Here is a 26,295-nt window from a genome sequence, read left to right as displayed (position 1 = left end):
AAGCATGTAATATATAGAATTCACTTTTTCTTCTAAAAAGAGAACAGGCAAAGCACCCCTACTTCTTGGGAAATAAATTCCAGCCCAAATCTCTCAAACCTTTGTATGGTTTTGGCACCGTTTCTAAGTTTTAAATTTTCTGAAATTCTCTACCATTTAAACAGTAAGTTTGAACTACCTTGAATGGAATTGATAAATACTGAATCAACTGTAACAATGAATGAAATGAAGCTTCTTTCTGTTTCATTAGAAGTTCTAAAAACAAGATTGTATGAAAAAATATAGGGTTATTTAATAGGCTTTCACAGAATATTGGTAATTTCAAATTATCTAATTGGTTAGATAGGGTCAGGATTAGGGTCTGAAACTATGTATTGGTTGGGAAACAATTTGTTTATTTTCATACTATATATTAAAGATAAAACCATCGACCAGGCATGGTGGCCCACACCTGTAATCCCAGCGCTTTGGGAAGCCAAGGCAGGACGATCACTTGACCCCAGGAGTTCGAGACCAGCCTGGGCAACACAGGGAGACCCTATCTCTACAGAAAAATGTTTAAAAATTAGCCAGGTGTGGTGGCACATGCCTGCGGTCCCAGCTACTCAGGAGGCTGAAGTAGGAGCATTGCTTGACCCCAGGAGGTCGAGGCTGCAGTGAGCCGCGCTCATGCCACAGCTCTCCAGCCTGGGCGACAGGGCAAGACCTCTCTCAACAACAACAACAAAAGTATCCGTTAAGAATTTTTTCTGCAATCATAAAATCATAAAATAACCAGTATCAAAGATTTTAAACTGTAATTTCTATGATATTCATAAATATAGAATAAATATTGTTCAATAAATATTTATTCTAAAGCACTATGAAAAGAACTGTGAGAAAAGTAAAAGATGAGTCAAATGTGTACCTCATTCTTATAAAGGACTTACTGTCTGGTAGGTAATAAACTATGTAAGCCATGTACAACACAAGTTAAGGCATGCTAAATTGCAGAAGACAGGTATAGATAATGTACTTAGGGAGGCAAAAAGAGAGAAGTTTTTACATAGGAAATTTGTGTTTATCCTTATGGAAGAAGGATCATTTAAGCTTGACCTTGAAGAATGTATAGGATTTGGTAAATGGATACAAAAGAATTAGGGGAGAAGTAATACACAGAAATGGAAAAGTATTGTAATGATTCATAAAAAGGCCGGGCTTCTTGTTGTCTACACTGCCTCGGGTATAAAGTGAAGAAGCAAGATAATGAGGGATAAAGCTGAAAAGGTAAGTAGGAAACCTTATGGAGAGCTTTGAATACTATTAAGGATTGATATGTGCCCCTCCCAAAATTTGTGTTGAAGTCTTAACCCCCACCACCTCAAAATGTGACCTTATTTGGAAATGAGGTTGTTGCAAGTGTAATTAGTTGAGATCATATTTCAATAGGGTGGGCTCTAATACAGTATTACTGGTGTTCTGATAAAAGGGGAAAATTTGTACACAGACTCAAGGAGAATGCCATGTGAAGATAAAGGCAGAGTTTAAGATTATGTTTCTATATGCCAAGAAATGACAGAGATTGCCAGAAAACCACCAGAAGTTAGGGGAGAGGCATTGAATACATTTTTCCTCATTCCTCAGAAGACCAACCCTGTCAGTACCTTATCTCAGACTTTTGCCTCCAGAACTGTGAGACAATAAAATTCTATTGTTTCAGCCATCCAGTTTGTGGGACTTTGTTACAGTAGCTCTAGCAATAATACAAATGCCTGGCTAAATTATTTCTTTTCTGAGAGCAAAAACTTTGTATAGGAAACTGTCATAATCAGAACTGTGTTTTTGGAAGTTTAATCTGGCAACTAGTAAAGAACAGATTAGAAGAGGAGAAAACAAGGCATGGAGATTAGTTGAGAGGACTTCGCAGTGATGACGAATACTAAAAACCTAAACTGGGCCTGTAGCATTGGTAATGAATGGAGTCTGTCTTAAGATCATTACAGAATATCGCACATATTATATTTCACAACCATACTGAACAGTGATGTGATATCAAAGATGGAGACCTGGAGTATTCTGATTACTCATTTAAGAAGAAAGATTATGTTTAATATAGGCTAAAGGAAAAGTGTTTAGGGTAGGGTGTGAATCTAGGACCTCATCTTATACCACAGACCAAATAAATTTCAAACAGAATTCCATGAAGAAAAAAAAAAACAAAACTTTTTTTAAAAAAGCGTAATTGTATCAAACAGTGCTACCTATCCTGCTTTCCTCAGAAGAGCAAAGTTTAGAAAAGAGTCATATTAGAATATCTTTTTGGTAAATATAAGTGGCTTTTTCTTAGCTCAAATGAAGTAACTTCTTTTTAATGATTATCTGACTCAAAATCAGCCTCTTTTCCCCCCATTTCAAGAAGGTGATTAGTATTCAGAGTCATTTTAAAATAACCAACTCTAAACATATTTTTTTTAATTTTTGCTTCTCCTAAGTAGTTTCTCATTAAACAGACTTTTATCCTGTGTTTATTAGTCATGTTAGGCTAGATTATTCTGTGTCTGCAAACCACTTCCAAAATCTTAGTAATTTAACAAAGCTTTATTTCTTGGACACCCCACATATTTCTCTTAGTTCATCAAGGGCTTGTCTGCACTTTCATCACCACTGCTGGATGTGGGGCCATGGTTCCCCATCTCTGGAATAACAGCTCACCATGACAAGGGAAGGAAAACATGAACTGAGCATTAGATCTCAAAAGTTGCTGCAAAGTTATGCACATCTTTCCTACAAAGGTGAAACATAGCTACACAGTGCTAATTGGTATGGGGTTTCTTTTTGTGGTGACAACAGTGTTCTAAACTTACTAGCGACGGTTTCATAACTTTGAATATACTAAAATCTACTGAAATGTACAATTTAAAATGGTGCTCCAGGTAGGCATCCACAGTTCCAGGCTCCAGGACAGTCCCTGTGGTTCAGGGTCCAGGTCTTCCCCAGTAGACCTCAGAGGGCAGGCTGGCCCCTGAGGACCCAAGCATCAGGCCAGCCCCCCATGAGGACCCCACTAGATTGCCCACCATGAACCTCTAGACTGGCAGACTGGTGAAGGGCTTTCTCCGCCAAAGCCAGTCTATGAAGACTGGAAGCGGTGCCTATTTTTTTTAATGTGCAGGTAGCAACACAGACTGCAAGAATCCTGAATAATCAGGGAAACATGATGCCACCAGAACAACAACAACAAAAAAGCACCAGTAAATGACCATAAATAAATCGCCATCTAAAAACTGCCTGAGAAAGAATTCAAAACAATTATCTAAAACAAGCCAAATGAGCTACAAGAGGGCACAGACAACTAACCAAAATCAGGAAATTTACATGAAGAAAATGAGAAGTTTAACAAAAAGAGAGAAAGCATATTTAAAATTAAACTTTAGAACTCAAAAACACAGTAACTGCACTGACAAATTCAACAAAGAACTTCAAGAGCATACTTGATCAAGCAAAATAAAGAATCAACAAGCCGAAAGACAGAGCCTTTGAAATTACCTTGTTAGAGGAAACAAAAGTGAAGAAAGCCTATGGGCCTTTGAGACACCACCAAGTAAACAAAAATGTGCATTATGGGAACTCTAGAAGAAGCAGAGACAGAGAAAAAGGAAGAAAGCTTTTTAAAAGAGATAAAGACAGAAAACTTTCCAAATCTGGAGACAGAAGTGAACATCCTTATCTAGGAATCCCAAGGAACCCCACATAGAAGAAGTATAAAGAAATCTTCACTGAAACATAATCAAGTTCTCAAACTTTTAAAGCAGCAACAGAAAAGTAACATTACATGCAAAAGAACCTTCATAAAACTATCACCAGATACCTTGCAGACCAGGAGAGGGGAATGAGATATTTAGCCAAAGAAACTCAACCGAGAATACTATACCCAACAAAGCTGTCCTTCATAAATGTAGAAGAGACAAAAAGTTGCCCAGAAAAAAAGCTGTGGGAATTTGACACACTAGACCTGTCTCACAGAAAATTCTAATGGGAGTTCTTCAAGTTGAAATAAAAGATGCTAGCTAACAACATGAAAACATATGAAAGTATTAAACTTACTGTAAAGGTAGGAACATAGTCAAATTCAGAATACTGTAATGGTGGTGTGTAAATTGCTTATAACTCTAGTATGAAAGTTAAAAGACAAAAATATTTCTTAAACTAGCTACAATAATGTGTTAATGGCTACACATTATCTAAAGACATGATATTAATAACAAAACGTGGGGAGAGAAGAAATTTTAAAAGTGTAGTTTTTGTATGTAATCAGAATTAAGTTGTTATCAGCTTAACATAGACTGATATAACTATAAGATGTTTCAGATGTGCATCATGGTAACCACAAAGGAAAAACCTGTAGTAGATACACAAAAAGGATAAAGAGAAAGGAGTCACAGTATACCGCCGCAAGACATTGTTATATCACAAAGGAAGACAGAAAGAGGAAGAGAGGGAAAAGGACCTACAAGACAGTGAAAACAATGAACAAAATAGCAGTAGTACATCCATAACTATCAGCAATTACTTTAAATGCATTAAATTCTTCCATCAAAATACAGAGTGACTGAATGGATTAAGAAAAACAAACTCTAACTATATGGTGACTAGAGGAGACTTCAGATTAAGGATGCACATAGACTAAAAGTGACAGGATGGAAAAATATATTCCATGCAAATGGTAATCAAAGGAGGGCACAATGGCTACACTTACATCACACAAAATAGACTTTAAGTCCAAAGCTTTCACAAAAGACGAGGTTATTATATAATGATAAAGGGGTCAATTCATCAGGAAGATACTGCAATTGTAAATATATATACACCCAACATTGGAACACCTAAATATATAAAGCAAATAGTAACAGAATTAATGAAGAAATAGCAATACAGAAATAGTTGGAAACTTTAATGCCCTACTTTCGCTAATGGATAGATCATCCAGGCAGAAAATCAACATGGAAACAGCCGACTTGAACAGCAGTATAGACCAATTGGATCTAACAGATATATGCAGAACATTCCTATTCATTAGTAGCAGAATACACATTCCTTTGACGTAAGTACAGGACAGTCTCCAGGATAGGTCATGTTAAGCCACAAAACAAGTGTTAATGAATTTAGGAAGATATTAAAGTATATCAAGTATCTTTTTTGACTCAAGTGGTATGAAACTAGAAATCCAAAATGGGGAAGACTGAAAAATTTGCAAGTATGTAGAAATTAACATAACTCCTGAACAACCAGTGGGTCAAAAAAGAACTCAATACTGAAATGTAAAAATATCTTGAGACAAAAGGGAAACAAAATAACCAGACCTTATGGGAGAGAGCAAAAGCAGTTCTAAGAGAGAAGGTTATAGCATTTTTTTAAAAAGAAATGACCTGACTCTACATCTCAAGGACTAGAAAAAGAACTTAAGCACAAAGCAGAAAAAAGGAGATAAATGACAGAGCAGAAATAAGCAAAATAGAGACTAGAAAAATAGTAAATGTCAATGAAATGAAGAGTTAGTGTTTAGAAAAGTTAAACAAAATTGATAAGCCCTTAGTGAGACGTAAGAAAAAAGAGAAAAGACTCAAAATTATAAATGTGAGAATAAATATGATCACTGATATCAGCAAAATAGAAAGGAGCATAAGACTCTACTGTGAAAAATTATATGCCAACAAATCGGATAACCTAGAAGAAAATGATAAATTCCTGGGAATATACAAACCATCAAGATTGAATCATGAAGAAATAGAAAACCTGAACAAAGCAATATAACAAGTAAAGTTATTGAATCAGTAATCAAAAACCCAGCAAACAAAAGACCAAAACCTGATGGTTCCACTGGGGAATTCTACCAAACATTTAATGACGAATTAACACCAGTCTTTCTCAAACTCTTCCAAAAAATTGAAAAGGAAGAAACATTTCCATACTCATTGTGCAAAACTACTGTTACCCTGATACCAAAGCTAGATAAGGAAACTACAAGGAAAGAAAATTATAGGCCAATATTCCTGATGAACATAGATGCAAGTATTCACAACAAAATACTAGCAAATTGAGTCCAATAATACATTAAAAGGTTTACATACCATGAACAAATGGAAGTTATCCCTGATGTGCAAAGATGTCTCAATATACACAAATTAATCAGTGTGATAGAATTGAATAGAATTGAAGGATAAAGTTTTATGATCATCTCAATCAATGCAGAAAGAGCATTTGACATAAATATTTTTTCATGAGCATTTGACATAAATATTTTTTCATGATAACATCTCTCAACAAATTAGGTATAGAAAGAATGTACCTCAACATAATAAAGGTCATGTATGATAAGCCAAAGCTAATATCATACTCAGTGGTGAAAATCTGAAAGCTTTTAAAGACAATGGTGCCCACCCTCATGACTGCTATTCAATACAGTACCATTGTTTCTCCATATCTGCAGGTTTTACATCCATGGATTCAACCAATCATAGATGAAAAATATTTAAACAAAATAACATACAGTAAAAAATACAAAAATACCTATTTAACATTTAGTTATAAGTAATCTAAAAATTAAACTATACAGGAGGATATGCCTAGGTATTTCCAAATACTGTACCATGTTATATAAGAGACTTGAACATCCACAGATTTTTGTTATCCTTGAGGGGTCCTGAAGCCAATCTCCTGCTGATTCCAAGGGACAACTGTATTAGAAGTCTTAGCTAGAGCAGTTAGGCAAGAAAAAGAAAAAGTCATCCAAATCAGAATGGAAGAAGTAAAATTATTTGTTTGCAGATGACATGATCTCATATATAGAAAATCCTAAAGACCCACCAAAAGCTGTTTGAACTAATAAACTTAATACAGTTACAGGATACAAACTCAGTGTACAAAAATCATTATTGTTTCTATACACTAACAACCATCTGAAAAAGAAATCAAGGAAATCCCATTTACAATAATGCAAAAAAATACTTTGGAGGTGAAAGTTCTGTATACTGAAATCTATAAAACATTGAAGAAAGAAATTGAAGAATATGCAAATGAAAAAATATCCCATGTTCATGGATTGGAAGAATTAATGTTTAAAAGTTCATACAACACAAAGTGCTGTATAGATTCAGTGCAGTCCCTATCAAAATTTCAACAACATTTTTCACAGAAATAGGAAAAACAATTCTAAAATTTGAGTGGGACCACAAAAGAATGAATAGTCAAATCAGTCTTGAGCAAAAAGAACATAACTGGGATTAGTGAGGCCAAGATGGCCGACTAGAAGCAGCAGCAATTGGAGGCTCTCATTGAAAAGAACCAAAATAATGTCCGAATCCTGCAATGGCAAATAAGATCCAGGTTCTGTCATCAGGACTGACTAGGTGGCTGGCACGACCCATGGAGATGAAGGAAGATCTGTGTAGTGTGACGGCCCACCTGAGAGCCGCACGGGGCAGGGGAGCCCTCATCCACAGCCAAGGAAGGCAGTGAGTGAGCATGCTACCAAGCCTGGTGAACCATCCTTTTTCCACGGAACAGTACAGCACCACCAGGGCCTTGGGTTCCAACCACAGAGCCATGCAGATTCTCAAAAACCACTCAGCTAGAATCTGCCTGTGCCTGCTGAGTTCCTGAGGGGAGGGACAGCTATTGCCACTTCTGTGGCTGCCTGCGGTCTAAGCCATCTGAGCTCCTTGGGGGAGGGATGGCAGCCAACACTGCAGCTGCTAGCTACCTAACACACTAAGCTCTTTGGGGGGAAGGGCAGCAGCTATCACTATAGCTCTGGGCTGCACTTTTACCCTGCTGGATCCAGGGAGACTGGATGGCTGGACCCAAGAGGTATCCCCACAGCCCAGCACACCGGTTGTGGCAGACCACGGCCAGATTGCCTCTTCAGGCCAGACCCTGATACATCCCTCCTCCTTGGGCAGGACCTGCCTGCAGGAACTCCAACAACTCCAGCCCAGGGCTCACAGACAGAACTCTGACCTCTGTGGGCCTGAGCCCCTAGTGGAAGGGGTGACCATAATCTCCATGGACCAACAGACTTAGTCTTTCCTCCTGCTAGCTTTGAGGAATCCAGGCAGCCCAGATGAGTGGGTATTCCCTCAGCACAGCACACCCCATCCACTAAGGACAGCCAAATTGCTTTGTTAAATGGATCCTGCTTCCTGTGCCACCCAACTGGGTGAGACCACCCCAACAGGGGTTGTCAGACACCCTATAAAGGAGCATTCCTACTGGCATCAGGTAAGTGACCCTCAAGGTCTGAGATCCCAGAAGGAGGAGCAGGCACCCATCTTTGCTGTTCTCCAGCCTCCTTGAGTGACATCTCCAGGCATGGAAGCAAAACAGATGACTAAGGCCTGAAGTGAGCCACCAGCAAACTGCAGCAGGCCTACAGAAAAGGGTCCTGACTATTGAAAAAAAAAAAAAAAAAAAGCAACAACAGCATCAACAAAAAATGTCCCCACAAAAACCTCATCCAAGGGTCAGCAGCCTCAAAGATAGAAACTAGACAAATTCATGAAGATGAGAAAGGATCAATGAAAAAAACACTGAAAACCCAAAAGACCAGAGTGCCTGTTTTCCAAATAATTGCAACACCTCCCCAACAAGGGTGCGGTACTGGATGGAGAATGAGATGGATGAATTGACAGAAGTAGACTTCAGAAGGTGGGCAAGAACAAACTTTGCTGAGGTAAAGGCTCATGTTCTAACCCAATGCAAAGAAGCTAAGAACCTTGATGAAAGGCTACAGGAGATGCTAACTAGAATAACCAGTTTAGAGAGGAACATAAATGACCTGATGGAGCTGAAAAATACAGCATGAGAACTTTGTGAAGCATACACAATATCAATATCCAAGTTGATCAAGCAGAAGAAAGAATATTAGAGATTGAAGACTATCTTGCTGAAGTAAGGCAGACAGCCAAGATTAGAGGAAAAGAATGAAAAGGAACGAACACAACCTCTGAGAAATATGGGACTATGTAAAAAGACTGAACTTATGACTGATTGGAATACCTGAAAGAGATGGGGAGAGGGGAACCAAGTTGGATAACACACTTAAGGATTTTATCCAGGAGAACTTCCCCAAACTAGCAAGACAGGCCAACATTCAAATTTAGGAAATACAGAGAACCCCACTAAGATATTCCATGAGAAGATCAACCCCAAGACACGTAATCATCAGATTCTCCAAGGTCGAAATGAAGGAAAAATGTTATGGCAGCCAGAGAGAAAGGTGAGGTCACCTACAAAGGGAAGCTCATCAGACTAATAGAAGGCAGATCTCTTAGCAGAAATTCAACAAGCCAGAAGAGAGTGGGAACCAATATTCAACATTCTTAAAAGAATTTTCAGCCCAGAATTTCATATCTGGCTAAACTAAGCATCATAAGCAAAGTAGAAATAAAATCCTTTTCAGAGAAGCAAATGCTGAGGGAATTCATCACCACCAGACCTGCCTTGCAAGAGCTCCTGAAGGAAGCCCTAAATATGGAAAGGAAAAACCAGTACAAGTCACTGCAAAAACACACAAAATATAAAGACCAATGACACGATGAAGAAGCTGCATCAACTAGTGTGTAAAATAACCAGCTAGCCTCATGATGACAGGATCAAATTCACACATAACAATATTAACCTTAAATGTAAATGGACTAAATGCCCCAATTAAAAGACACAGACTGGCAAATTGGATAGAGTCAAGACTCGTCAGTGTGCTGCATTCAAGAGATGCATCTCACATGCAAAGACACACATAGGCTCAAAATAAAGGGACGGAGGAAAATTTACCAAGCAAAATAGCAAAATAGCAGGGGTTGCAATCCTAGTCTCTGACAAAACAGACTTTAAACCAACAAAGATTAAAAAAAAGACGAAGAAGAGCATTAACATAATGGTAAAGGGATCAATTCAACAAGAAGATATATATATGCACCCAATACAGGAACACCCAAATTCTTAAAATAAGTTCTTAGAGACCTACAAAGAGATTTAGACTTCCACGCAATAATAGTGTGAGATATTAACACCACACTGTCAATATTAGACCAATGAGAGAGAAAATTAACAAGGATATTCAGGACTTGTACTTAGCTCTGGATCAAGTGGACCTAATATATATCTACAGAACTCTCCACCTCCGAACAACAAAATATACATTCTTCTCAGTGCCACATGGCACTTATTATAAAATCGACCATATATTTGGAAGTAAAACACTCCTCAGCAAATGCAGAAGAACTGAAATAATAACAGTCTCTCAGACCACAATGCAATCAAATTGGAACTCAGGATTAAGAAACTCCCTGAAAACCACAAAACTACATGGAAATTGGACAACCTGCTCCTGAATGACTCCTGGGTAAATAATGAAATTAAGGCAGACATCAAGAAGTTCTTTGAAACCAATGAGAACAAAGAGACAATGTACTAGAATCACTGAGCTGTAGCTAAAGCAGTATTAAGGGGGAAATGTATAGCACTAAATGCCCACGTCAGAAAGCTAGAAAGATCTCAGGTCAACACCATAACATCACAAAAGACCTAGAGAAGCAAGAGCAAACAAGTCCAGAGCTAACAGAAGACTAGAAATAACTAAGATCAGAATGGAACTGGAGGAGATAGAGAAACAACTCTTCAAAAAAATAAATGAATCCAGGAGTGGTTTATTTTTTTGGAAAAATTAACAAAATGGAACACTAGCTAGATAGTAAAGAAGAAAAGAAGAATCAAACAGACACAATAAAAAATGATAAAGGGGATATCATCACTGACCCCACAGAAATACAAACTACCATAAAATATACTATGAACACTCCTGTGCAAATAAACTAGAAAATCTAGAAGAAATGGATAAATTCCTGGATACATACACCCTCCCAAGACTAAACCAGGAAGAAGTCAAATCCCTGAATCGGCAAATACCAAGTTCCAAAATTGAGGCAGTAATAAATAGCTTACCAACCAAACAAAGCCCAGGACCAGACAGATTTACAACCAAATTCTACCAGAGATACAAAGAGGAGCTGGTACCGTTGCTTCTGAAACTATTCCAAACAATTGAAAAGGAGGGACTCCTTCCTAACTCATTTTATGAGGCCAGCATCATCCTGATACCAAAACCTGGCAGAGACACTACAAAAAAGAAAACTTCAGGCCAATATCCCTGATGAACATCCATGTGAAAATCCTCAATAATATACTGGCAAACTGTATCCAGCAGCACATCAAAAGGTTATCCACCATGATCAAGTTGGTTTTATCCTTGGGATGCAAGGCCGGTTCAACATACACACATCAGTAAATGTAACCCATCACATAAACAGAACCAATGACAAAAACCACAAGATTATCTCAATAGATGCAGAAAAGGCCTTTGATAAAATTCAACATCCCTTCATGTTAAAAACTCTATAAATCAGGTACTGATGGAACATATCTCAAAATAATAAGAGCTATTTATGACAAATCCACAGCCAATATCACACTGAACAGGCAAAAGCAGAAGATTCCCTTTGAAGACTGGCACAGGGCTTTGAAGACCGGCACAAGACAAGGATGCCCTCTCATCACTCCTATTCAACATAGTTTTGGAACTTCTGACCAGAGCAGTCAAGCAAGAGAAAGACAGAAACGGTATTCAAATAGGAAGAGAGAAAGTCAAATTGTCTCCATTTGCAGACAAGATGATCCTATATGTAGAAAACCCCCTCATTTCAGCTGATAAGCAATTTCAGCAAAGTGTCAGATACAAAATCAGTGTGCAAAATTCACAAGCATTTCTATACATTAACAATACACAAGCAGAGAGCCATATCGAGTGAACTCCCATTCACAATTGCTACAAAAAGAATAAAATATCTAGGAATACAGCTAACAAGGGTTGTTGTATTAGTCTTTTCACACTGCTGGTAAAGACATACCCAAGACTGGGCAATTTACAAAAGAAAGAGGTTCATTGGACTTAACAGTTTCATGTGGCTGGGGAGGTTTCACAATCATGGCGGATGGCAAGGAGGAGCAAGTCACATCTTACATGGATGGCAGCAGACAAAAGGAGAGCTTATGCAGGACATCTCCCATTTCTAAAACCATCAGATCTCATGAGACCCATTCACTATCATGAGAACAGCATGGGAGAGACCCACCCCATAATTCAATCATCTCCCACTGTGTCCCTCCCACAACATGTGGGAATTACGGGAGATACAAGATGACATTTGGGTGGGGACACAGAACCAGACAATATTATTCCCTCTCATATCTCATATCTCCACATTTCAAAACCAATCATGTTTTCCCAACAGTCACCCAAAGTCTCAGCTCATTTTGACATTAACCGAAATGTCCACAGTCCAAAGTTTCATCTGAGACAAGGCAAGTCCCTCTGCCTATGAGCCTGTAATATGAAAAGCAAGTTAGTTACTTGCTAGATACAATGGGGGTAGAGGCATTGGATAAATACAGCCTCTCCAAATGGGAGAAATTGGCCAAAACAAGGGGACTACAGGCCCCATGCAAGTCCAATATCCAGCAGGGCAGTTAAAGCTCCAAAATGATCTCTTGACTCCATGTCTCACATCCAAGTCACACTGATGCAATAGGTAGGTTCCCATATTCTTGGGCACCTCCACCCCTGTGGCTTTGCAGGGTATAGCCTCTCTCCCAGTTGCTTTCACAGGCTGGCATTGAATGTCTTTGGCTTTTTCAGGCACACGGTGCAAGCTCTCCATGGATCTACCAGTCTGGGGTCTGGAGGATGGTGGCCCTCTTCTCACTGCTCCACTAGGTGCTCCCCCAGTAAGGACTCTGCACGGCATCTCTGACCCCACATTTCCCTTCTGCACTGCCGTAGCAGAGGTTCTCCATGAGGGCCCCACCCCTGCAGCAAACTTCTTCCTGGGCATCCAGGCATTTTCATAAATCTTCTGAAATCTAGGTGGAGGTTCCCAAACCTCAATTCTTGACATCTGTGCACTTACAGATTCAATACTATGTAGAAGCTGATAAGAATTGGGGCTTCCACCCTCTGAAGCAACAGCCTGAGCTGTACCCTGGCCCCTTTCTTCCACGGCTGGAGCAGCTAGAACACAGTGTACCAAGTCCCTAGGCTGCACAGAGCAGGGGGGGTCCTGGACCTGGCCCACAAAACCATCTTTTCCCCCTAGGCCTCTGGGCCTGTGATGGGAGGGGCTGCTGTGAAGACCTCTGAAATGCCCTGAAGACATTTTCCCTATTGTCTTCAGAATTAACATTCAGCTCCTCATTACTTTTGCAGATTTCTGCAGCCAGCTTGAATTTTGCCTCAGAAAATGGGATTTTCTTTTCTATTGCATTGTCTGGCTGCAAATTTTCCAAACTTTTATGCCGTGTTTCACTTTCAAAACTGAATCCTTTTAACAGCACCCAAGTCATCTCTTGAATGTTTTGCTGCTTAGAAATTTCTTCTGCCAGATCCTAAATCATCTGCCTCCAGTTCCAAGTTCCACAAATCTCCTGGGCAGGGGCAAAATGCCACCAGTCTCTTTGATGAAACATTACAAGAGTTACCTTTGCTCCAGTTCCCAACAAGTTCCTTATCTCCATCTGAGACCACCTCAGCCTGGACCTTATTGTTCATATCACTATCAGCATTTTTGTCAAAGCCATTCAGAAGTCTCTAGGAAGTTCCAAACTTTCCCACATTTTCCTGTCTTCTTCTGAGCCCTCCAGACTGTTCCAACCTCTGCCTGTTACCCAGTTCCAATGTTGCTTCCATATTTTCAGGTATCTTTTCAGCAATGCCTCACTCTACTAGTACCAATTTACTTCATTAGTCTGTTTTCACGCTGCTGATAAAGACATACTCCAGACTGGGCAATTTACAAAACAAAGAGGTTTACTGGACTTACAGTTCCACGTGGCTGGGGAGGCCTCACAATCTTGGTGGAAGGCAAGGAGGAGCAAGTCACATCTTACATGGATGGCAGCAGGCAAAAAGAGAGCTTGTGCAGGGCAAGTCCCATTTTAAAACGCATCAGATCCTGTGAGACCCATTCAGTACCACAAGAACAGCATGGGAGAGACTCACAGCCATCATTCCATCATCTACCACCAGGTCCCTCCCACAGCATGTGTGAATTATGGGAGCTACAAGATGAGATTTGGCTGGAGACACAGAGCCAAACCATATCAGACATGAAGGACCTTTGCAAGGAGAACTACAAACCACTGCTAAAGCAAAAAGAGAGGACACAAACAAATGGAAAAACATTTCATCCTCATGGACAGGAAGAATCAATATCGTGAAAATGGCCATACTGCCCAAAGTAATTTACAGATTCAGTGCTATTCCCATCAAACTACCATTGACATTCTTCACAAAATTAGAAAAAAAAAAACTACTTTCAAATTTATATGGAACCAAAAAAGAGCCCATATAGCCAAGACAATCCTAAGCAAAAAGAACAAAGCTGGAGGCATCACACTACCTGACTTCTAACTACACTAAAAGGCTACAGTAACCAAAACAGCATGGTACTGGTACCAACACAGACATGTAGGCCAACGGAACAGAATAGAGACCTCAGAAATAAGGCCACACATCTACAACGATCTGATTTTCAACAAACCAGACAAAAACAAGCAATGGGGAAAAGAGTCCCTATTTAGTAAATGGTGCTGAGAAAACTGGCTGGCCATATGCAGAAAACTGAAACTGGACCCCTTCCTTACACCTTATACAAAAATTAACTCAGGATGGATCTAAGACTTAAATGTGAAACCCCAAACCATAAAAACCCTAGAAGAAAACCTAGGCAATACCATTCAGGACATAGGCATGGGCTAAGATTTTACGATGAAATTGCCAAAAGCAGTTACAACAAAAACTAAAATTGACAAATGGGATCTAATTAATCTAAAGAGCCTCTGCACAGCAAAAGAAACTATCATCAGAGTAAACAGGCAGCCTACAGAATGGGTGAAAATTTTTGCAATGTTCCCATCCAACAAAGGTCTAATATCCAAAATTTACAAGGAACTCAAAGAAATTTACAAGAAAAAGACAACCCATCAAAAAGTGGGCAAAGGATATGAACAGATGCTTCTCAAAAGAAGACATTGATGTGGCCAACAGATGTGAAAAAAGCTTAACATCACTGGTTGTTAGAGAAATGCAAATCAAAACCACAATGAAATAACGTGGTGTATATATACCACATTTTATTTATCCAGTCTGTCACTGATGGGCATCTGGGTTGGTTCCATGTCTTTGCTATTTTGAATAGTGCTGCAATATGTGTGCATGTATCTTTATAATAGAATGAGTTATATTCCTTTGGGTATATACCCAGTAATGGGATTGCTGGGTCAAATGGTATTTCTGGTTCTGTGATATGTATGCATACAAAGGAATATTTTTTCAGCCTTATATGTAAAATCTAAAATACTATGCAGCCATAAAAAGGAATGAGATGATGTCCTTTGCAGGGACATGAATGAAGCTGGAAGCCATCATACTCAGCAAACTAACACAGGAACAGAAAACCAAACACTGCATGTTCTCACTCATAAGTGGGAGTTGAACACTGAGAACACATGGACACTAGGAGAACAACACACACCAGGGCCTGTCAGAAGGGTGGCTGGTGAGGGAAGGGAGAGCATCAGGACAAATAGCTGATGCATGTGGGGCTTAAAACATAGGTGACTGGTTGATAGGTGCAGCAAACCATCATGGCAGATGTATACCTATGTGACAGACCTGCACATTGTGCACATGTATCCCAGAACTTAAGTAAAAAAAAAATTAAATTAAAAAATAAAAGAACAAAGCTGGAGGCATTATACTACTTGACTTCAAAATACTGGCATAAAAAGAAACATACAGATCAATGGAACAGAATAGAAAGCCAAGAAATCTATGCATTTATGGTATATCTTTGACAAAGTTTGCAAGGACACACAATGGGAAAAACACACTTTCTTCCATAAATGGTGCTATTAAAACTGGATATCCACATCCAAAAGAATGAAATTGAACCTATACCTCACACCATATACAGAAATCAGCTCAAAATGGATTAAAGCCTTAAATCTAGGGCCTGAAACTGTGAAACAATTAGAAGAAAACAGGGGAAATACTTCTTAACAATAGTCTTGATAATTATTTTTGTACATTATCTCAAAATGAACACAGGCATCGAGAGCAAAAATAGACAAAGATTGCATCAAACTAAAAGCTTCTGCACAGCAATGAAAACAATATGGAATGGGTGAAAATATTTGCAAGTCCTGCATCTGTTAAGGGGTTAATATCCAAAATTTCTAAGGAACTCTGTTCAATGGCAAGAAAACTAATAACCAGATTTAAAAATGGGCAAAGGGCTTGAATATACATTTTTTCAGACAAGACATAGAAATGGCCAACAGATGCATGAAAAAATGTTCAACATTGCTAATCATCAGAAAAATACAGTTTAAAACCAAAATGACGTATAGTTTTACACCTGTTAGAATGGCTATTATCAAAAAGATAGCAATCTCTGGTGAGGATTTAAAGACAAGGGAACCCATGTACATTTTTGGTGGCAGGGCGCAATGGTATAGCCATTATAAAATACACTATGGAGGCTCCTCAAAAAATTAAAAAACTAACATATGACCCAGAATTTCCTTCAAAGGTACTGAAATAGGTATGTTGAAGGGATATCTACACTTCCATGGTCATTGCATCATTATTCACAATAGCCATGATATGGATCAACCTAAATGTCCACTAATGGAGGTATGGATAAAGAAAATGTGATATGTATGCATACAAAGGAATATTTTTTTCAGCCTTATATGTAAAATCTAAAAATGTTGAACTCAGAAGCAGAGAGTAGAATGGTGGTTGCCAGGGGTTGGGAGTGAGAGGAATGGGGAGGTATTAGTCAAAGAATACAAAGTTTCTGTCAGAATGAATAAATTCTAGAGAGCTAATGTACAGCATGGTGGCCATAGTTAATAATACTTTATTGTACCTTTGAAATTTGATAAGAAAGTAGATCTTACGTGTTCCCACCACACAACCCACACAAAAGTTAATTATGTGAGGTGATGGATATGTTAATTAGCCTGATTATAATTACTTCACAATGTATACATACATTAAAATATCACAGTGTACATTCTGAATATTTATAATTTTTATTAATCAGTTTTACCTCAAAGCTGGGAAATACAGAAAGAGAAGTTATGAAATAAAATAATTCTAGATTCAACAGCAATTTATATGAGAAATAATAAAACAGCCATAGAAACAACTTTATGGTTATCTCAATTACTATTTATCCTAACAGCATTACATCCAGACCATTGATGATATTTATTTGTGTCACTCCTGAATATTTTTATGAACTTTTTAAAAGTGAGCTTTATGGTAGATGAATTATGGCTTATAAAGCTGTTAGACTCTAAACCACAGATTGGAAAAAATTAACTAGCCATACAGCCACCCTAATACCAAAGACAGGTAGGTAAGTGCAGCCCTACCATATTCCTGGAAGGAGAAGCAGAATATTAGTTGATAGCTTTAATAGCTGTCACACTCATCTTTTTCGTTTTCTTTTTTCTTTTTTTTTTTTGCAAATTCTGTTATAGGCAATTTATTATCAAAGTTCGTTTTACTTTTATTCCCTGATAAATAGCCAATATATGCCATTCAAAGAAATCGCTGATTTTATTACTGAAATTTCAGAATTCTAATGTAGAGATTCCAAATACAATTTTTACATTAACAAATATGCAGAGAAAACACTCAGAGATTTGTTGTTGTTGTTGTTGTTGTTGTTCTCGTTTTTTGTTTTTTGAGATGGAGTTTCACTCTTGTCACCCAGGCTGGAGTGCAATGGCGTGTTCTCGGCTCACTGCAACCTCTGCCTCTGGGTTCAAGCGATTCTTTTGCCTCAGCTGGGATTACAGGCACCTGCCACCACACCTAGCTAATTTTTTTGTATTTTTAGTAGAGACAGGGTTTCGCCATGTTGGCCTGGCTGGTCTCTGACTCCTGACCTCAGGTGATCCGCCTGCCTTGGCCTCCCAAAGTGCTGGGATTACAGATGTGAGCCACTGTGCCCAGCCGAGATTTTTATACATACAGTCTTTATCTCTAATGTTTATGTTTGCAGTGCCCTGTCAAGAGTAAAAATGGAGGTTCACATACTGTATACCTGAATATTTAGGAGGTTTAAATCAAGCTAAGAAACTTTTCCTACCTCAGCAAATATACCTAAGGTTCCTAGGATTCTTGGACTCCTTAGAGCCCCACACTAGTGAATGGCAACTTAGGGAGAACTGGTCTCTATCTCAATCCTGTTCCTTCCCAAGGATAAGTGACCCCAGCTTCTGTAGAGGTGCCCCTTGACCAGCCCAGGCCTTTTAGAATAAGCTTTCTCAATTGTTCATCCACCCTCTGTAGACAGACCAGGAAGGAGCTGAAAGAGGTTCTCCAGGTGAAGAAGAGTATATCTCAGGGCCCTGAGATCTTACCCAGCAGGGAGTGGCATGAGCTACAGGAGGATACAGCCTAGTTTTCAAGAAAAGGGTCCAGAATGGGATCCCTCTTGCCTGGATTTAAGGGAATTTTTCTGTAAGTATGTAACAAAATTTTGACCAAAAAAATCTAGAAATGTCTTTATGAGGTTTTGTATGACACCTTGTGGTACTGTTCAAAGCATTATATAGAAGGAAATGGAGATGCTGAACTATAATAAATGATTCTATTTTGAATAAGAATAATTTCCTTGTTTAAAAAGTTATTTTAAAATATGATTACCATTTCAAGTATAAAATCTTATTATATTACCATTAAAAAGAGTAACTCACTAAGATTTATAAAAGAAAACGTATTACATTTTTAAACTATGCAATTCATTTATACATTCAAAGAAGATACACATTAAATGCCTACTATGTTCCAGATACTGGCACTGAGATTATATCAATTACAAATAAAAATTTCTGCCCTCCTAGAACTTATATTCTAGTAGAATAATGAAAAAGTGACCAGTAATTCTTAGGAATACATTTCTTCACCTACATCTAATCTGAAAATTTTACTTGTAGACTTTTGCACAGACATTTATTGGGATCCCTATCTTAAGCCGTAAAAAGCGTAAGTATTCCATTCTGCTGATTTTTGACTGCTCAGAAAGCTGTAACAGAATATTTTGCTCAAATGTCTAAAAGTGACTGAGTCACTTCCAGTTTTTGAGTTTCTAATCATTATAATTAATAAAAACCAAAATGTGCATTAAAAAAAGTAGTTTCAAACTTTTGTTTTATACAAATGCATTTATTATTGAGGGAGAAATGTTAGCTTTATGCATTGTTAATATTAAGCAGGGAAAGATCAGTTAAGTGCCATTAAATTAATAAGTATTTAAATTGGTAGCTTAACCAGAGCTTGAGGCCTGGGCCAGATGATTCTTCTACTTCTAATCTGTCAGTGTCCTCCTCACCCCTTCCCTTACTTGCTACCCCTATTAATGCTTCTTCCTTTGTTTCCCCAAGCACATTTTGTTAGTTAAAGAATATTAGGCCCAAGGGATTTCCCTTATCTGAGCACCTCATTGTCTAAACTTTGAAGGGATTTGTCAGAAGCAGACAGAGGAGAGCAAATTATTTGGCGTGGTTAGTAGCTGGAGGAGATCACATGTCAACTTCTCCCCTACATCCCCTCTAAGCTTCTATTAGTTCCGAGAGAAGAGGCCCCAGGTGTTGAAATGGAGAATGCGGAAAAGGCTAAAGAGTAGGGAGTCTGGATTCTCTTCACTTCTTCAGTAACACTTTCATATAGTGGTGGAGGGAAAAATACTAAATGGAATGGTTCCCTTCCTCCAAAATCATGTTTTCTGATTGCACAGTAATATATAACTTACACCCTCTGGGTTTCTGGGCAGTATTTTATCCTGCATTTTTTATATGTCCATTTAGAATTTCATCCTTATAAATATATACATATATTATTAATTTTTCAATTTTATGTGATGAATAAACAGTAATAAAATAATCATAGGGTTGGTTTATGTGACTTGCTCACAGCTTGAAGCAAATCAGTGGCAAATCTGCCTAGGCTTTAAGAATAGAACTTAAGAGTCAGTCTTCCGTTAATCTGTACTGATCACAAATACGTTAAAAATCACAAATTTTGGCCAGGCACAGTGGCTCATTCCTGTAATCTTGGCACTTTGAGAGGCCAAGACAGGCAGATTACCTGAGCCCAGGAATTCGAGACCAGCCTGAGCAATGTGGCGAAACTCTATCTCTACGAAAAAGACAAAAAATTACCTGGGCATGGTGGCATGAGACTGTGGTCACAGCTACCCAGAGGCTGAGATGAGAGAATCACCTGAGTCCAGGAGGCTGAGGCTGCAGTGAGCTGTGATCATGCCACTGCATTCCAGCTTGGGCAACAGAGTGAGACCCTGTCTCAAACAAAAAACAAATGAAAATCCCTGATTTTACTTGAGGTAGTTACAAAAGGGGTAATGTTTTTTAAAAATATATAATGTGAAAAAGGTATAATATCCTGAATATATAAAGAACTCAATACACAAAAAATAACTCAAGCCCTTTATTAGATATTCCCCCCAAAAAAGATGTACAAATGGTCGATAATCACATGAAAAGATGTTCAACATGATTAGTCATCAGGGAAATGCAAGTCAAAACCACTATGAGATACCACTTCACACCTACTAGAATGGCTATCATATCCTACAAAAAAAAAAAAAAAAAGAAATATGACAAGTATTGCCTAGGATTGAAACCACCTTTATAGAATTGTAAGCGATGAGAGAAAACTGCATGACTCTGTTTTGCTTCTATCCTCACAGGTTAAATTGGTTTTTGCTTATTCTAGCACAGAGGCCAAGATAACCATGAGTGGAATTAGTTTGGTAGTTACACTTTGAGGCAAGGAAAAATGACTCCCTTCCTTGTTCAGAGATTGAAGCTGCATTCACGAGGCAAGGTTAGAATTATGATAGGAGCTTGAACTTTGCTAAAGAATAAGCATAAACAATGACCTGCCATTGCTTAGCTTGCTTTGCTATAAGTTGCTTACTGCCCCAGAGTCACTTAACCAGAGGTTGCAAGATTTGTAACTTCCCTAACTACTCACATAGATAACATCACTATTGTGAAACTTAATTAACTGGTCTTTGAGGTATTCTTCAGATTTAGCATTTTGGCAGACCAAGAGACACCACCTAGTCCTGAGACTCTCTCCTGAGAACTGACTCAGCTGCACAAAGACAGCCCTGTCTCAATAACCCTGTGATTTCTTCCCCACCCAACCAATTATCTGAGTTCCTCAGCCCCCTACTTGTCAAAGCACCCTCAAAAACCCTAGCCTCGGCCAGGCACGGTGGCTCACCCCTGTAATCTCAGCACTTTGGGAGGCCGAGGCGGGCAGATCATGAGGTCAGGAGTTCAAGACCAGCCTGGCCAATATTGTGAAACCCCATCTCTACTAAAAATACAAAAATTAGCTGGGCGTGGTGGCATCCACCTGTAGTCCCAGCTACTCTGGAGGCTGAGGCAGAAGAATTGCTTGAACCTGGGAGGCGGAGGTTGCAGTGAGTCAAGATCATGCCACTGCACACCAGCTTGGGCAACAGAGCGAGACTTCACCTCAAAACAAACAAACAAACAAAAAACCCCAAAAAACCCTAGCCCTCTAGCCTCTGAATTCTCAGCAGGGGCAGATTTGAGAATTATCTCATATTCTTCCGTTTGGTTGGCCCTACGATAATTAAATTCTTTCTTTGCTCCAATACCTACTGTCCTCAGTACACTGGCTTTTCTAGGCAGTGGGCAAGATGAACCCATCGGGCTGTTACAGGATATGGAGAAATTGGAAACTCTCATGACTGATAGGAATTTAAAGTGGTGTGACAGCTATGGAAAACACTTTGCCAGTTCCTCAAAAAGTTAAACAATTACCATATGATCCTGTAGTTCCGCTCCTAGATATGTATCCAAAGGAATTGAAAGTAGGGACTCAAACAGATATTTTTATGCCAATATTTATTGCATCATTATTCACAATAGCCAAAAGGTGGAAACAATTCAAGGATCCATCAATAGACAAATGGATTAACAAAATGTAGCATATACATACAATGAAAGATTATGCAACCATAGAAAGGAATGAAGTTGTGATACATGATACAACATGGATGAGCCTTGGAGATATTATGCTAAGTGAATAATAAATAAAAAGATATTATATGATTCCACTTATATAAAATATCTATAATAGGCAAATTTTTACAGACAAAAGTAGATTAGCAGTAATCAGGGGCAGAGGGAAAGGGAAGTGGGGAGTTAATCTTTAATGCTTAAAGATTACAAAGTTTCTCTTTGAAGTAATGAAAAAGTTTTGGAAATAGATACTGGTGATGTTTGCATAATATTGTGAATGCAATTATGTCACAGAATTATATACTTTAAATGGTCAAAATGGTAAATTTTATGGTATGTATATTTTTACCACAATTTTAAAAAATTAATAATATAAGTACCCCCAAACCATTGAATTGTGAGTGGATGAATCGGGTGGCATGTGAATTATATCTCAATAAAACTGCTTAAAAATTTTTGTAGGATGCAACTAAAACTGCTCAGAGAAAAATTTATGTATTTTGTGCTTATATTGGTTAAAAATAAAGGTCAAGAAGTAATGAGCAAAGCATCCAATATATATGGTACAAAAAGAACAAGTGAATAAGCCAAAAGAAAGATTTGAAATCACAAAGATAATAGAAATTAATAGAATAGAAAATAAACATACACGCCAGGCACAGTGGCTCACACTTGCAATCCCAGCACTGTGGGAGGCTGAGGCAGGCGGATCACCTGAGGTCAGGAGTTCAAGACCAGCCTGGCCGACATGGCGAAATCCCATCTCTACTAAAAATACAAAAAATTAGCTGGGCGTGGTGGAATGCACCTGTAGTCCCGGTTACTCAGACAGGCTGAGGCAGGAGAATTGTTTGAACCTGGGAGGCAGAGGTTGCAGTGAGCCGAGATCACACCATTGCACTCAAGCCTAGGTGACAGAGTGAGACTCCGTCTAAAAAAAAAAAAGAAAAAGAACAAGAGAAAAAAAGAAAAGAAAAGAAACATACAATGATGAGGTGAACTAGAGCCAAAATTTGGTTTTTAAAGACACAAATGAATTGACACAAAACTCACAAAACTAATAAAAATAAAAATAAAGAGACAATCCTACAGAATTTATAAATAAGCAATATTGTGATGCAAAAAGTGTTATAACCACACATGATGCAGATACTTATAGAGGATATTACAACTTTATTCTAATAAATCTTAATAAAATTGATGAATTTTAGAAAAATTTCACTTACCAAAGAGGTTTAAGAAGAAATAATGTCAGATGATTTTACCAAACATTTATAACAAGATTTAAGAAGTATGTAATTTTAACTTTATGCAAATTATTCATAGTGTAGAAATGAAACATTTCTTAATTCATGTTATGAGGGTGGTGTAAACTTGATATCAAAATATGGAAATGACAGAATGAGGAAGGAAAATAACCGGTTTTTCTCTTGGGAACACAAATACAAAGATGCAAACAGAACAATATGCATTATAACCAAATTGAGCCGATTCCCAAAATGTCAGATTGATTTAATGTTAGAAAAGATGTATACAATTAATGACTACATTTTTAAAGAGACCTGGCAAGAGAGAGATGAAGTACACAAATGGTTATAACTGAAGAGAATTTAAGGAACTGTTCAAAAGGAACAAACCAAGGATGGTAACTAGCAATAGCCAGAAACCTCTACACCTGAAGGAGGAAATACCAAGTGAGAGATAGAGTTATGGCAGAGAGTCTAACCATCCCAAAACAATAACAAGTTGTAACTGTGAAAATTAAAAATTACTGTCAAACCCGTGACCAATGGCATACCACCCTCCCATCTTCTACTATTGCCTCATTAGTCAGCGATCATGGGAAGCCAGAGCAAGGCGGATTGGAAACACAGGCAGCCAAAAAAATCAGCCTCCTAGGGAACAGAGCAGAAAAGGACAGAGAATTAATTTGAGGTGGGTAAACTGAGAATAACTAGTAAAACTATATGTGTTCATATATATACAATTATCTCCTTGGCAAAAGTTTTCTGCAAAGAGCTAAACTAGGTAGTAAATATTTTCTGCTTTTGGGGCTATACACTCTTGGAAATACAAACTTCTGCCATTTTAGGATGAAAGCAGCCATATACTCAATAAATGAGTCTATTTTCCAATACAATTTTATTTACAAAAATATATAGTGGAGCTGGATTTGGCTTGTAGGGTAGTAGTTTGTGGACCCTTAATCTAGTAAAGGAGAAAAAGTATTTGCTGAACATTACTATTCATTGGAAATTTTTCAAAAAACTATAGTACACAATGGAGAATTCATTGAAAACATATTTTTAAAGGTAATGACAACTTACAACTATTTTGGTACTGGAGCCTCTATTCAGCATATTAAGGCAAGAAAAAGGAAAAATCATTAGGATTAGAAAGAAAATTGACCTTATTTGTTATAGGAATAATTGTTCACATAAAGAATTCCTATAAATATAAATAAGCTAATATTAAAGTGGTCAAAAGTGTTGACTAGGTACCTCATAGAAAAGCCAAATTGCTCATGCATTTATCTGTTGTTTTGTTTTTTAAATTTATTATTATTATTATTATTGCCTCTATATACCTACCTGAGACTGGGTAATTTATAAAGGAAAGAGGTTTAATTGACTCACAGTTCTGCATGGCTTGGGAGGCCTCAGGAAACTTACAACCATGGCAGAAGGGGAGCAAACATGTCCTTCTTGACATGATGGCAGGAAAGAGAAGTGAGCAAAAGGGGGAAGAGCCCCTTATAAAACCATTAGATCTTGTGAGAATTTACCCACTATCAAGAGAACAGCAGCATGGGGGTAATCATTCCCATGATTTAATTATCTCCCACTGGGTCCCTCCAACGACATGTGGAGACTATGGGAACTACAGTTCAAGATGAGATTTAGGTGGGGACACAACTAAACAATATCACCTACTTTATCCTGAATTCTGCACCAGGATCCTAGCCTCTGTGGAATACATCAGGAGGGTTCCAATACCCTCTGACTTCCAGTTGGGTTTGGCCAATGGCGATTCCCATTGATGTTTTGGCAGAAGATCAGGCAGGAGGAGAATGAAGTTGAGATAGTTCTTCTCCTTGTTTCCTTACTCCTTCTGCCTGTTTCTTTCAAATAAAAGTCCCTGCTCTACAAGTCTCTGTTCTGGGTTTTCCAGTAATTTCTCCCTCCACTCAGCCTTTTAGACCTGGAGGTGAAAACAGCTCTATGGCTGATATCCCTGGTTTCTCCTATACTACATGTACATCTTTGCATTTAGTCCCTTTGATTATCTTAATTTGTCATTTGTTGCCTGTTGGCATACAGGCAATAATAATATTTTTAAATGCCCAATCTCATTAGGAGCCAGAACATAGAAATAAAATAATTATTAGAGATCATTTAAAACCTACTAGGTTGGCAATAATAAAAGTATTAGAAAGGTTGTAGAGCAGATAGTACAATCATACAATACTGGTAAGTGTGTAAATTGATAGCACTATTTAAAAAACAATTTCACATTATACAGTAAAATCAAAGATGCACAAATCTATCTCTACTCCAGGAATTTTGCACAAGAAGTTATTTTCAAGAATGTTTATAGCAGGATTTTTTTGTACTAGCAAAACTTTGACAACAACCTAGATAAGCAACAATGGACTAGATAACTTGTCATATATTCATATGATAAAGTAGTGATAGCAGTGAAATGAATAAATTACAGCTGCCAAAGGAAAGCATTAATGAATTCAGGAGCACAATGGAGAGCAGAAAACTAACTTACAGAAGAGGGTGATGTGTGAAAGTTTTGAAGAAAATGAAGGGAGGAGCCATGTGTATACCTGGGGGAAGAACATTTCAGGGGGAAGAAACAGCAAGTTTAAAGATGCTGAAGTGTTTCTGGGTCTGGTATTTTTGACGAAAAGCATGGGGCCCAGCAAACTTAGAACGGAGTAAGAGGGAGTATGATAGGAATCAGAGAGGAAAGAGGATAGAGTAAATTGTTTCAAGCCTCGTAGGCCATTGTATGGGCTCTGTTTTCAGTCTGAGTAAAATGGAAACCATCTGGAGGTACTTGAGAAGAGTGATGTGATTGATCTGCTCCATGTTTTAA

At 38.1% G+C, this 26,295-nt stretch overlaps 1 protein-coding gene across 6 annotated transcripts in view; it reads left to right on the top strand.

Annotated features, from left to right (window-relative positions):
- GIN1 (gypsy retrotransposon integrase 1) overlaps nucleotides 1-26,295 on the top strand; it is a 158,315-nt gene that overhangs the window by 32,494 nt on the left and 99,526 nt on the right. For all 6 annotated transcript variants that reach the window (XM_063811460.1, XM_063811462.1, XM_063811463.1 and 3 more), the window contains exon 9: nucleotides 18,458-18,628. In XM_063811460.1, coding sequence (XP_063667530.1) covers nucleotides 18,458-18,520 — 63 coding nt within the window. In that variant the 3' untranslated portion in view covers nucleotides 18,521-18,628. The remainder of the gene's footprint in view (nucleotides 1-18,457; nucleotides 18,629-26,295) is intronic.

The sequence above is a fragment of the Pan troglodytes genome, chromosome 4 (assembly GCF_028858775.2).
Source record: "Pan troglodytes isolate AG18354 chromosome 4, NHGRI_mPanTro3-v2.0_pri, whole genome shotgun sequence".
NCBI classification, from domain to species: domain Eukaryota; kingdom Metazoa; phylum Chordata; class Mammalia; order Primates; family Hominidae; genus Pan; species Pan troglodytes.
This window is presented reverse-complemented; position numbering and strand designations above follow the sequence as displayed.